General features: G+C 39.6%; 1 protein-coding gene across 5 annotated transcripts in view; it reads left to right on the top strand.

The window, feature by feature from the left end:
- The window catches only part of GTDC1 (glycosyltransferase like domain containing 1), a 171,757-nt gene that overhangs the window by 141,672 nt on the left and 15,085 nt on the right, over positions 1-15,000 (top strand). For all 5 annotated transcript variants that reach the window (XM_082284745.1, XM_082284744.1, XM_082284746.1 and 2 more), the window contains one exon: positions 12,821-12,930. In XM_082284745.1, coding sequence (XP_082140871.1) covers positions 12,821-12,930 — 110 coding nt within the window. The remainder of the gene's footprint in view (positions 1-12,820; positions 12,931-15,000) is intronic.

Here is a 15,000-nt window from a genome sequence, read left to right as displayed (position 1 = left end):
GGCTCCGGTCCACTTCACTAGCAGGAAGTGCTTGGAAAGGGCTTGTCCCAGATGGGGACAAGAAGTGTTGTGCCTTCTGTGATGGGGCAGCTCTTCATCAGTGAGCTGAGCACAAGTCCTCTGCAAGCTGCAAGAGAGAGAAGCCTGGAAAGGGATTTTAAAAAGTATTTTGTATTTATTTAATATATATATAATATATATTATTGTCTTGAGGTGACTTTATGATGTATATCCCATATCGCTGCCCTATGCCCAGAAATTAACTTTGTGCCTTTCTATGCCTCTAAACTGAGCCTGAGAGGGGGGAGGACAAAACTGAGCAAAACTTTTTCAAAGCAGTTTGCAGCTTGTTCAAGGTCACACAGAGATAGAGACTCTTTTTCAGCTGTGACAGTGGAGCAGGAGGGAAGGGAAGCACCCAGCTTGCTTTTCTTTCCAGCCAGCTTTCGGCAGTTTTTTTTCCTCAGCTCCTTTTCCTCCGGAGAGTTGAACTTTTGTTTTCCTGGGACTTTGTTTTTTTCCTTTTCTCTTTGCTGGACGGTTTCAACATCAGAATACATTGGGAGGACTTTCCACCCAGGCCTTGGGCCCTGGAGGTGGGCCCACCACCCCATCCCAGCTCCAAGGAGGGGGAGAGAGATCTACGGAAGGACTCTGAATTTTCCCCCAGGTTTCTCTCAGCAGAGCGGGAGGTTTTATCATTTAGCATTATTATCCTTTTCCTGAGTGTTTGTTAAATAAATAGTTTTTTATCTATTTCACTTTCCTCCAAGGAAAATTCATTTTTCCTGAACCTGGTGGGGGAGGGGTGGTTGTAGCCTGCCTTCTCTCAGAGGATGTATTTCTAAATTTGGCCAAAACGGAACAATTATAGTTGATAATTAATATATAGCATATTTTTTGTATATATATTAAAAACAAGTATTGAATTGTAACTTGTTCCTCTTGGCAGCACAATACAAGATCTGTAGTCACTGTTTGAACTCACGATTGAAAACTATTTCCTATGGAGACACTTGAGAATACAGTGACTCGTATTTTCCTCACAGTGTTGAATATTTTGGACCAAAGCTTTTCCCATCAAGATGCAGGTGTGGCAAGACAGCAAAACAGGACAGAAGTCCATCTAGAAATCACCTTTGAATACCCAGAAATGCCATTAGGCTCAACAGGCATCCTCAATGTTGTGAACAGCCTGAAGAGAACAAGTAGATGCAGTGAATAAATAAGGCAGACTGAAGACAAAGGCTTAAAATACAAGTGTTTGTACAGTGCTAACTAGAAGGTACCAGGTAGGATAAAAAGCCCATAGAATGTAAAATAACGAGTTCAAAATGGGAACTTTTGAGTAGTGCCTAAGAAAACGGCGCTCACCGGAGCAGTGATGCTGATGGCATGTGGTGGATGAATCTCTGCCCTGAACATGTGGACACAGTCATGTAGAGGCTGGCACCCTTCCTTTTTGCATTCTTGAAAGCAGTCTAACTTCACATTCATGCAAGCTGGAGTTAAGTTTGGGAGCAGATACTGCTTCTTTAGAGTCACTGAGTGATTTAGGTTGGAAAAGACCTCATGAGGACCATCAAGTCCAACCATTCCCCCAGCACTGCCAAGCCCACCACTAAGCCACGTCCCCAAGTGCCAGATCCACATGGCTTTTAAATCCCTCCAGGGATGGGGACTCAAACAAATAAATGAAAAAGTTAATGAAATAATCTCAGAAGTTCAGCCTTAAATGGAAAGGCAGTTTGGAAGTGCCCATTCTCTGGCTGTTCATTCAGTGATGTCTAATCTTGAAATGTCTTCCTGCAGCAGGGGAGTTTGGGGCACTGAGCCCTTTCAGTGGAAGATGTGTTATTCCTGGATCACTGTTTTTAAGAGCTTGTAAAAAAGTCCAGCATGTGCTGAAGGTGTGAAAGTTCTGCTATAGTGGAAATCTCAGCATCAATTTTTTCCTCATTCTTACAATATGTTTTCTCAAAGGGCTATAGGCAGCTTATAGTCCAGAGGAGAAAACATCTCTAATTTTGATAATGGCAAAAAAAGATACTTTGCATTCTTCAGCTGAGAAGCCAGATAGAATTTTGAGTAGTTTGTTGTGTTTATAGTAAAGACAGAGCCTCAAGTGTTTCAAGAGTGATAACTGGGCTTCTGAGCATCTTAGTTTCCTTCCTACCTACTCTCTGGTTGAGATGTGGGTAACTGGAGACTCAGAAATACCATCTTGTACTTACAAACTAAACAAAAAACTACAGGTTTGAAAATTTTAAGACACTTCATGTGAGATAGAATGGCAGGAACTAAGTGAGGGCTGTGATACTCACCTGTGAGGCACTGAGACACCACAAGAGGAAATGGCCCCAAGTTGTGCCAGGGAGGTTTAGGTTGGATATTAGGAAAAAAATCCTCACCCAAAGGGCTGTCAAGCTCTGGCACGGCTGCCCAGGGCAGTGGTGGAGTCCCCATCCCTGGAGGGATTTAAAAGCTGTGTGGGTGTGGCCCTTGGGGACAGGGGTTAGTGGTGGCTTTGACAGTGCTGGGGGAACGGTTGGGCTCAGTGGCTTTTGGGGGCTTTTCTGGCCTAAAGGATTCTGTGATTCTCTGATCTTTTAGCTTTCCAAAAAATCGCATGTTTGCCAATCTTACAGAAAGATCCACAGAGGGCAGTGAAGGTGTTTGGGTTTGAGTGGTGTTTTTTCTCCCCTGGTTTCAATTTGCCTGGGCTCCTGATTACCGTCGAAGCAATGTTTGCTCTGTTGGCATCAGCAGTGTATGAAAGGAGAGGGGAACTATCTCAGAAATACAAAGCTGAGATATTTTGTGATCTCTTCCCACTCAAATGTATCCTTCAAATCACATTCCCTCAGTCGAGGGAAATAATTTCAGTTACCCTGGTCACAGTAGAAAGCAGCCCTCTTTTTGAATGCCTTTTTTTCATTAATGTAGATATGTTTCTGAGATGAGAAACGATGTTTCTTCTAATTATGGTTACATGTAGTTAATTTCCTTTTTTTAAAAGCTCAGTGTGAAAGGCAGTTTCCTTTAAAAAGGGAGGGGGGGGGGGAAGAAAAAAGTGATACAGCTGATGTTCCTGTTGCCTTAGCAACAGATTTATTTATTAGGGTCTGAAATGACATGAGTTAATATACCACATACCTGCTGATCGGCAAACTCTCCTATTTCAGCTCCAGTTGACAATTAAGTCCTGGACAGCTACAGCCAGGGGTTAATGTTACTCATTAGGAGAACTAGGTCATTACTGGGAAATCAAGGCACTTAAGGCAGCATGGATAAAATACAAAATTCAACATCTCAAGGAGTGAGGGGTTTTATGTTAATTAACCTTATTTTCCTTTCATTAAAAAAAAAATCTTTCATATATGCATATGACAGTGGATCAATTAATTGGGAAAGGAAAAAAAAAAGAAGTAAGCTGTAGTTTACTTTCCTCTTCTAGTTGTCTTCATTTCCTTTGGAAGGGTTTCATTATTTTATGGAAAATTCTTATGTCTATATGATGAGTAAAAAGGGTATTAAAATTAAGAAGGGAATCATCATGGAAATCAGCTTTACCACAAGGGAATGAGCAAATAAAAGCCTTGGAAATGAAAATAAATAAGCTTTGCTAATACCTCACCTAAGGAGCAGAATATAAGCCCATCAGAGCTTGGAGATATTTAGAGGTACTTCTTTGCTTCTTTATTAAGCAGTTACATAGTTATTTGACCTTCAGAAACCGAAACTTTAGAGAACTAATTCAAGTTGTTGGCAAATATTCTATTTACAGGAAGCTGATCAGTGGCGTAGCCAACAGTAACTCCTGTAGTTAGTAATTGGCTTCTGATTTCCAGGAAAATTAAATATATTCTCTGAAAGTTTTATTAAGATATCTGAGTGGGAGTTTTAACTTGATAAGTCATAAGTGATTTAATAAAGCTCTCCTGAAAGCCTTTATTTACTAACTTTTAGCAGGCTTCATTCTGATACTGGAGAACTTAATAGGCTGAAAAAAAAATTGTATTAAAATGAAACTTATTTTTTTACTCACTGCTTCTCCAGATACACTTGGTTCTTTCACTTCTACTAAGCACTCTACTTTCTTTTCTGTATTTAAGCTCTGTGGCCCAATTCTGCTTCTTATTGCATTTAGGCCAGTTTGGTGTAAAGCCTTTCTCCGTTCCTGTGAAGTCATGGTTGAAGCAGCAGCTTACCTGGGCTGCATGTAGTGATCCATTGTAGGAGCACTGTTCACCGAAACAAAAGCAAAATACAAGCCCCACAAGTGGTTTTCAGCTGCATGGGATGGTTTTACACTCTGATGCACCTGTTTTCTTAAATATAATTAAAATTTTAAATGATACTCAGCCTGAAACCCTGCACACAGAAACTTTCCTTCAAAGCCCAGTTGGACAGGGCTTGAAGCAACGTGGTCTTGTGGGAGGTGTCCCTGCCCATGGCAGGGACAAGATGAATTCTAAAGTCCCTTCCCACCCAAACCATTCCATGATTCTGTGGTGCTGTGATTCCCTCTGTGCTATCCAGATGCTTTGGCCACTTTAGTGCCACCCTCTGGAGCCTGTTACAATAAATGCTTTCGCCGTGGTTGAAAAACTGATTTTGAGTTGATGTAAGGCTACAAGTGCATCACCTGGACAGCTGAAGAATGTTTAAGTTTGGAACAGATGCACCACAGTTTGCCCTAACAGCTCCAGTAAGCTTGGTTCTCCCATTTCTCAGGACAGGAAATTTCATTTTATGGTTTGTTTTTTTTTTTTTCCTCCTGTATGGTTGTGAAACCCGTCTTTGAGCAGAAGCACATGTGAACAATGGGGTTGAGGAGTGCTCTCAAGGCTTTTCCACCTATTGCTCTCAAAGCAACCCTTTTCTACTCCATTCACCTAACTCGGTTTTGGCCTTTCAAACCTCATCCTTCTCTCTTAGCCAGGCTCAGTTCCCTGGGCATCTCCTCACACATAGTCTTGTGCAGCAAATTTTCATCTCACTCTTCTCTAGTTCCTTGTCTCCATCACTTCGCTCGCTGTCTCTACAAGGAACCTTCTGCAACATATCCAAGATACAGTTTGCAGTTTTAGGAGGTAGTTTGTGTTTGTGCTTTTTTTTTTTCATCTTGTTCTTCATATGTTCTGGAAAACTTTGGACAGGATTCTTCTAGAAGATTATAGTCCAAGATAAGCCTTAGCTTGGGGAAACATCGTAGGCAAGGACAGAAGAGGTTTTGTAATACAAAGTCCTGGGCAAACTTAGCAGATGGTGCCACCAGCCCCCTTTGTAAGTCACAGCACCCTGGACCAAAGTATGGAAATAACCTTCAAGAGACAAAAATCAAGTCTTTCGTAAGCAAGTGATCTAATATTCCTCCTTTTTTTCACCAGTAATAGGAGGGTTATGTTTCTTTCTTCAAAGCTCTTTTTAATTAGTTTCCTCTTCTTACTGCCCTGCAACTGTTCAACTCTCTTCTCTTTCCCTTGTTCTCCTCCCTGCTCTCCTTTTTTCCATATTTTCATGCTTTTCTTCACCCCCCTCCCTGTGTCCTCTAATCTCTGCTTTTTCTCAGCTTTGTCTGTGCAAAACCTGATTCAATGCAATGAGTTGATTCCTCATTCTGAAAACAGTGAGATTTGGAGTTACTTTAATCTTGTTGAATAATGAGTTTCAAGCCTTGGTGCCAAGAAAGTTCCTGATTGGAAGCTTCTTCCTTGGAGATCCCAAAAGGATGAGTTATCTCGGGTACCTGAGCTAATTCCTCTTGGGGTATTACTCAGTAAAGACCAGGATGCACTTTTTGACCCAAGCAGGGCATCTGGTGGAGTTTTAAGAAGTTGCAATGGATCCATCATGGAAATCAGAGAGGGGCCACAGGGTCTTGTATGGTGGGGTCACCATTCCCAGGAAAATCTGTAGTAATACAGTTTTTGTGTAGTAATTTATATATAAATTTATATACATTTTCTGTTCTTTCAAGGAACCACTTGAGTAGACTGTTATCCACTTATTACTGTATTCATAACCATCTTATGTTTGCCATACATGACTTTTTTATAGTATTTTATAGTTGAATTGCAGTAGGATATGTTGTGTATGGTTAGCAGGGCTGTCAGTGTCACTCAGATATTTTATGTCATCCCAACAACAGAAAGACCTTTTCTTATGTTACCTTTGGAACACTAAAGGAAGTTAATTTTTTTTTTTTTTTAATAAACTCTTTGGGATAGCAGTTACAGGGTTTTGTTGCAAATTGAAATAAAATGGTTTTTGTTTTCTATCTGAATCCTCTACTTGGGAACAGCCAGGGTGGCCAAGCTGGAGTAAAAGAAATGAAAGGCACTGGAATGAAAGTGCATTGATTTTTACACCAAGGTAACTGAGACCAAATGCTGGTCTTTGTCTTCAGAGCTTAATCTCCCTTTAGGAAATAAGCAGGAGGCTCCATGACTGATGCTGATCCTGAGGTTTCTTTGGTTAGGGGACGTGCAATAATTTATTTTGAGTTTTTTCTTCACGAGTTGTGAGGGGAGAAGAAGAATCTAAACAATAAACTCCCAAGGTTCTTTCTTGTTTCTTTTTTATGAATCTCTTGTAGATAACAGGAGATAGGAGAAAATGCTTTTCCAGCGAAAGCAAAATGCCACCCATTTTTCTCAGGCCAGCAATTTGAACAAATCAGAGGGTAAAATACACACTCCTCACAGTAAATACGTCATGGGCTCTAATAGAAAATAAAACACTGTATTTGCCAGTACTATTTGGCTGCTTTTTGCCTCTCCAGTGCCATTTTTTAATTCCTTGGCTTGCAGAGGTGTTCCGAAAGCACAGGCAAGGATCAGGACCCTTTTTTGCTTGTAGGACCTACAAATTTCCAGTTAAAATTTATTCTGTAGGGTCCTTCTTCACGCAGAAACATTTTCTTCTACTTGACTCCATTTTCTGTGAACTGAGGGGGTATTAGATATTGTGGTAACTTTTGATGCTGATGATGCCAGACAATGTTTAGCGGCACAATTACAGCAAAGATATTTTGTAGAGCAGATCAGCTGAAAAAGAAAACTCACTGGATTTAACTACATATTTACAGTCTACCTCAACCTCATCCTGGAAATATAAAAAGATGGAAAAATACTGTGATAAATTTAATAAATGGAAAGCAATTAACTTTTCCTTCATGTTTGCATTTTCATAGTTACTTTTTTTTTCCCTGTTTCTTTTCTAATTGCACTTTCCTGGCAGTAATATTTCCTCTTTTGCAGTTATCATGAACATTGTTACCAGAATTTGATATTAGAATTTTAATTTTTTTTTGTCCTCCTTTTTTTTCCCCTCCTAATCTGAACATAGAAAATGTATTTGATTTAGGAAAAGTCTTCTGTCCTCTGTGAAAATAATTACTAGAATATATTTCATTTGATATATTGAATAGGCTTGTAACATGAGTCCTCTTACTTTAAGAAGAATATTATTCTCCTCAAGTATTTACTGACTGTGATTCTCACCATATTTCTGTAAATGAAAACTCCTCTAAGACCATATCTTGCAGATGGGGAAACCTGGGCAGAGCTGTCTTGTGGGAAATCAGTGTCAGGAAAAGACCAGAATTCTGCACTTCTCTGTTTTGAAGTCCAGGTTTATTTTTTGTGGCTACACTTCTACTTTATTTAACATTAAATAAAGTAGAAGTGTAGCCACAAAACAATAATCTTACATTATTTGATTATAATAAACCTGTATTCAAATTTTTCTGAGCTCAAAGTTTAATGTGAAATATCAAAGTGTAATACAGTGCATAGTATAATAGAGTGAAAAAAATCCCTGATATTGTTCTTTAGATTAGGTTTGGATGAAGTGGAGCCTTGGTTTTAGTTCTGTAGGGTGTGTGTAGGTCTTCTATTTACCCTGTATTTATCTTTTCCTCCCTGGGTTTGGATATGCCATACTTTTTTTAGTTTTCACCAGAAATATTTATATTTTTTATATTTTTTTCTCTTCTTGTGGTTCTTTTCCCCTTTGAATTGCTTTGCCTGTTGCGTCTGTCCTGTTTGCTGCCAAACTCACTCGTTTTTTCACTTTCCCAAAACTCAGTCACCCACATCAAGGTCTGTGTCTTGGAAACATCATTTTCTTTATTTTTAATTACCGATTGTTTGCTCATGGACTTGCCCAGCCCCTCACACGTTCTCCATGCTCTGCTCCAGCCATGCCTTTTCCCTGCCTTTTCCCTGTCCCCTTCTTTTCTCCCAGGATGTCTCTTGGCTCACCAGTCCTTGATCTCCCGGATTGCTGCCCAGCTTCATCAATAGAGTGATTCTTCAGTGGCCTATTTTTACAGCTATTTTCTAGCAATCATTGTAGACAGGCAGAAATCCATCTTTTACCTCTTGCTATGTGTCCTAACAAATTTTTAAAAATACAAAATAAAGTTCTGCTTCAACTTCTGAGGATTTTGTGCCATTTCCCACCTTTGCCCATCTGACGTTCAGGTGATTTTGGGGAATGGGGAGGCAGAAGGGGATGCAGCCAGTGTGACTGGATTTAAGGCTCTGTACAAAGTGAAATATTACTGCATGCCCTCACAATTTGGGATTCTCTCCCACTGGAAATCTCCCATGCTAAGTGTCCTAAGAAGATTAAGGTCAACCCTTTTAATATTGCTTTTAGCTCGGCTTATTTGTAACCCTTTTAGAATGTGTAGCACCTTAATGGTGCGACTTGATGGTCTTCAAAGTCCTTTCCAGCCTAAATGAGCCTGTCATTCACAGAGATGCCACCACAGGGCTGTGGCTTTCACAAGCATTACATGGCCTTTATGCAATATTTTCTCAAATATTAAGACTTTCTCCCCTGCTCTTGCACTTTTTTGTAACTGATAAATGCATTAACCCCAGGTTTTAATATATTTTTAAATATATTTTTTAATAGATTGCATTTATTTTCCCCCTTTGAGGAAGTCCTGCTGCTTTTCCACAACTCTTCCACTTTCTAATTGCATTGCTAGATGTGCCTTCCTCCAAATCCTAAATAACTGCCATTATCACCATGTAGGATAAGTTTACATATACTTAAAAAATTAAACTAAAGTCAGAGAAAACCATATGGGTCTCCTACTGAATTTCACCCAAATTCAAGAGATGAATATTCATTGAATAATGTAAGGGCCAAATTCTGCTCTTTCTTTTTTTTTTTTAATAATGTTTTTCACATCACTCGTCAGGGATGTGAGTGAGAATAACTCGTGTTTAGGTGTCTCCAAATCCTCTGCCTCCAGTCTCAGCAATGGGTAAGGCTTGAGGGCTCAGGCTGAATTCCCAAAACCCCTGAAGAGCAGGAGGGTGTTTTGGAGAATGTTGCCATTGATTGTATGGAGGAGCATCATCGTAGTCCTATGAAGTTGCTTTTTGAAATCATTTAGGCTGAAAGTGGGATGTCAAGCAATCAGTTAATCCTGACAGCATCCTTCTGTGGTGAAAAAATAATATCATCACACCCATTTTATGAGCAGGAAATCTAAGGCAGAGATAATGGAGGTTCAGCAGTGGTGCTGCTGCTCCCACCACGCTCCCATTTCCCAGTCAGGGACATTCCTCAAGGTTTTATATCAGGTTACAAAGGGAAGTCGCTAAATCAGGATGTACCCTGGGCCACATCCCCCTACCTAGGTCACTAAACCTCAGCCAATTCTTAAGAGAGACTTCAGATGTTTGTCTAAAAATGTGGGTTAGACTCAATAATAAAAAATCCTTGGTAAAAAAATGTAGCTGTGTAATATTTGAATATGGAGATTGAATGTCTCCAAGGCAGAGCTCTCGAATCTGAGTGTAGGTGTGGTGTCTGTGCCTGTTTTGTGGCATTGCAGCTGGAGTTTGGTCATTCTGATGTTTTCATGTTCTTAGGATGAAATTGAGAGCATCTTCATATCATGCCCAGTTCTTATTTTTCCTTTACCAGATGCGTATCAAATCAAGTGAAAATACAAAAGCATTTCAAATATCTCAACTAAACAACAAAGCCAGACCCTGGAGTCACATTAGCTTGATTTTTCCCCAAACATAATATCTTAAAAGAAAAGTTTGCATTTTAATATCAGGCTTTTATACTGTTTTGCAGTTCTTCTTCAGGAAATGGAGTATATATAATTAATACTGTTTAATAAAGCTCAAAAATGCAACAGATGCAGCCAAAAGTGCACATCATTTTGAGCAGATCTTTACAGAACAGACATTCCATATTGTGTTCATCTTTTTCCACGATCACTGCTATGGCAATCTGGTGTGTTTAGCAGTTGTTGCTGAGTAAGGCAGACTGGATTGTATATGATTTTCTCCATGTCAGCCAAGAAACAGATCTCTCTCCTTTTTGATGCAGCAAAGGGGTGGTCTTTTACTATTTATTTCTTTCTACCAGGAGCAGCTAATACCTTTAGTATCCTGCAAGAGTAATAATACACTGCAGTCTCTAGGTGCATGGGCCAGAAGGTTTCTGGAGGTCTTAACTGAAAATAAAATGGCTGTGGTGTGGAGAAGTCACAGGAACTGAAAAAATCAATTAAGATGAGCTCCCAAATAGAAAAGCTACAAGGTTCACAAAACATGTCATTAAAATCTGGGAGTATCACCTAAAAGGGAAACATTTTATACGGGAGGATGGAAGGAGGTTCACCTACAGCAGAAAACCCGCAAGAGAGGCTCCAGTGCAGAGGAAACGTTTCCCCTTTCAGCATTCCTTCTGGGTGCCAAATTTTCCTTCTGTTCTTCCCCACCTATTAAACAAAGCTGCAACTTCCAATTCCTATCAGTTTTCCTAAATATGTGCAGCTTATGTGGCTTCGCCGAGCTGTAAGGCTCCGTGTTCTCCTGCCAGCTCCTTGACAATGTGGCTCCAACAGCATCCTCCACTTTTGGCTGCCTCTGGGACCCCTGGTCTCTTCTGGAAAGCGAGAGGGAAAGCATATCCTTTGCTGGAAGGACTTTTTGTGACTGTGAAGCTGATAGCGGGGCTGTGAAGAGCTTGGAAAGATCCCTGTCAGCGTCGTGGCTGTCGAGTCTGCCGGCTCCGCGCGCAGGGATGTGCCGGTCCGTCGGGATGAGCTGAGCCAGGGTGGGCTCGTGGCATCACTTACAAAGCACCCACAAAGGCCTGTCCAGGGGAAACTGAGGCTCAGGGGAAATTCTGTCATGAATTACACCAACTCCCAGCATTGTAGCAGTTTTCCTTGCGAGCATTCATAATGGGGATGTTCTCTTTCAGCCAAATCCAAATCCGTGCAATCCCATGTTGGCTCTTTGGGCTGGGCATTTGGAGGGAACTAAATACTGGCAAAAGTTTCTGCACAGAAGTTACCTACCAGAAACAGGTGGCTCTTTTAAGTGTGAGGATGCAGCAAACTAATAGGCAAAGATCTGGGATCTGGGATCCACTCTGCAAACCAGTGCTCGCATCCACTTCGGTTACTGGAATTGCCGTGGAAACTCCTGGTTCACAGATGTGAAACAAGTTACGAGGCTTATGCAGTTGCATTCCTCCTTATTATTGGGAACAAAACAAATCGGGAGGATGGAGGACTTCTTAAAGTGATTCTTGTCTGGCTTTATTTTAAGAAAATGCAACTAATTCTGAAGACTCATTCTTGGAGGTTTCTTAGCCTAGGGAAGTCACATTAATTATAAGATTAATTTATTTTAATTCCCTAAACCAAAAATATTGACTGAATGAGAAATTAACACGTGTAGAGCTGCAGATGTCATTTGGCTTCAGATTTCCTGAATGATATAATTATTAATCTTTCATATAGTTGTGTGAGAGACGTACAGATTTCATTCTACAAAATTACTCTGTGAAGAAAGACACCAGGACAGCTGAGATATAGATTTTTCCCTTAATACAGGAAGGAAAACGGTGGAATTTTCTAAATAATAAATAAAACCAAAATATTTTAAAGGCATATGGTGCACATCTGTTAGAATACAATAATTTAAAGCAGAGTAATTAAATGCAAGATACAATATTCACCTTAGAGTGGGGAAATTATTCAATTTTTAATAAAACTTAAGGAATTTGGGACTTTTAGATCATTTGTGATACCTTTTGAAAATTGGGGGTTTAGTTTATTTTTAGATAGCCTAACTTGCATTTCATGTCAGTGAGTGTCATACCTCATACCCATACAAACCTTTAGTGTTATCTTCACCTGAAATTATAAATAAGTTCAAGTTTCTTATATTCTGTCTTAATTTTCAGTTAACTCCTTAAAACTCTAAAGGTACAAAGTGCCTTGTGGGAGTTTGTTCTTTTCTTTACCTGAAGCACTGAATGGTTTGGAAGCTTTTCGTGAGTATAGCATGGATTCGTAAAATTCCAGTTTGAGAAATTCTGTAGGTTTAGGATAAGTTTTTTATTAACCTGTTTCTCCTAAAAAAAAAAAAGAAGATTAACCGTAATGGAAGTCATATACATATTTTTTGGACAGGGAAAAAAAACACCCCAAAACCTTTATTTCCTACCCATTTTTTAGCAGTATTTTGCCTTCAGGTAGGTGCTCAGTCCTTCTCACTTTCAGAGTTGATAATTTGAAGAGTAAACACATTGTTTGAAGACAGGGAAGAAAGAGAGAAGAATCTGATGAAACTGAGTTTTGATCCCAAGTGCTGTGTCGAGGAAAATGTTTAGCCATAAGCAAAGAGAGAAATTATTTGAATACATTTAGTCCCCAGAAGCACAATTTAAGAGCCATACCATTCTGATAAATAAAAAAACTCCCACAATTTCACAAGTAAATGTAAATGATGCTGAGATAAGTTCTGTTTGTTTTAAGGGAACATGACAAAGATCCTGAAACTTTTTTTAAAGTCCTGATGAAGCTGAAAGAGCAAGACCTGCCTTTCTATGTGTCCGTCCTTGGAGAGACTTTCAGTGAAATTCCAGGTACCTTTCCTTTTTTTCTTTACAAAAGGATACCATAAAGTAGATACTTACAGAAGTAGTTTTCATTTATGTATTTTTTTATCTTAGTGGCAAGAATGTGCTTAAAATCTTCCTAGTTGTGAAACTAAATAATATTGATACACTGTGAAATTAAAGTCATTAAAGATAGTAAGCATTTTTTATTTTGCTTGGCAGAGCAAGACCTTATTTATGACTTGAGGTTCAGTAATACTTCTGTATTTATTTAAATAGATAGGTGTGAGTGATTGGATGGTTCGGATAGAAAACAAAATCTTTCAGGTCAAGGTCACTCATCTGAAATCCAGACTGAGATTTTAGCAGGTGAAAACACTTAGTTCCCTCTCAAACGTGAGGTTAAGGACTGCTGTGGAGAGCTTCTGGTTTGTATCTGGCATGAAAGTGGTCATTAATCTTTAATATTTTTATACCACTCTTTTGGACGGTCCTTCCATTTCTTGGCTTCTGCAGAACCACAACTCAGTGAACAGTTTCACCTGTCTGGAAAATAAATAGATTTTATTCAGGCACACAGCTTTGTGCCTGAGATATTATGGCAATAAAGAAAATAATCAAATCCTGTACTGGGTGCACTTGTAATAAATTAAACCTTTTGAAAATGTACATTAATGACAAGTGAGTGTCAAAATATCCGATGTTTCAGCTCTTGTGTGTTTTCCAAAGTGTAGGCTTTTATCCCTTGGCCTCATCAGTCTGTAAAAATGGACTGGGGATTAGTTTATTTGTCAGTTCTGTCATATCTGTTGCCTGCTGGACTGGTGATACATCAGTTGGTTTAGTTTTGATTTTGCCATTTTTAAGACACCAAGAAGTTGATCTGATCCAAATAACTTTTGGGTCCCCAACTGAGACACAGCTGGGTTGGAAAAAGTGGTAATAATTCAGTAGCAGGAAACTCTTTGTGTTTTCTGTCCACTTCCTTTTTAGACAGTTTTCTGAAAGCCTGTTCTTCTAGGCAAGCCTTATCACAGATCCCAAGGCAACGTTGCTTTCCAGACTGAGCACACCAGATTTCTTAGAAGGAGAAATTTCTAAGGAATATGTGACAGATAGGAATATACGATGGTGCGCTGCAGGAACAGATTCTATTGACACTCATTTTGGATGTTGTTACATATCTCATTTGTGGCTTCAGTACTTATGAATAATGTAGATCATCCTAAATTTATGCCAGTATATCAAATCTATATGCCGCACCTCTTGTCTTGTCAATTCATTCATCCTCGTGTATAAATAGAGTCTATAGAAGGGGCAATGTGGTGAAATGTGTCTCATCACCATGGATCTGATAGGGCCATGCTCATACAAATGACACATGCAGGTCATTGCTAACAAGCACCAATAGAACCTGTTGCACACACTTTATTGAAAACCTAGGTGGGAGGGGTTTCGCAGGTTTGGGTTTTTTTTTTTTTAATAAATTGTTGGCACTGCGTTTCCGCTCCCTCCAATTATTATAAATGCCACGTTTACAGTCATTGGTGACAGAAAAAGTGGATAACATGTTTCATAATTCGTCAACCATTCATTTAGTTGAGAAACCCATTTCTCAGTAGCTTGCTGGTTTGAAGCACACAGCAAATATCCAGTAGGAAGTTAGGAAATCTGTACTTTTCAATGCTGCTAAAGCTTGGCTTTAAACTCTGAAGGAATGAAGTTGCAACTTAAGGGTTTAGAAAAACATGCTCTGGAGGGGCAGATCCTCCCCAAGGAAAGAGAGCAAATAACTCCGTGACTGGCTCTTGTTTGGGATTTGTCAGTGGTGAGGAGGGAAGGCTGTGTCCCAATGATAACCTGAAGTTTCTCCTTATGAGTGGAGTTTTTGTGTCTATCTCATCTTTGATTGTCATACGCATCATACAAGCATCATTTCAGTTGGAGATTTCAGGCCGTTTCCTTTTGTTGGTGCTGCTCTGTCCTGGGGTATGAGCTGCACTTTCCATGTGGTTTTATGGTCCATCACATTTTGTCTAGATAACGATAGCAGGGAGTGTGTTGGAGAGGCTGTCACACACATCTGAGCCCAGTAGC

Source organism: Coloeus monedula, assembly GCF_965178545.1.
Source record: "Coloeus monedula genome assembly, chromosome: 7".
NCBI classification, from domain to species: Eukaryota; Metazoa; Chordata; class Aves; order Passeriformes; family Corvidae; genus Coloeus; species Coloeus monedula.
Note: the sequence above shows the minus strand (reverse complement) of the source record. Positions and strands in the feature narration are given on the sequence as shown.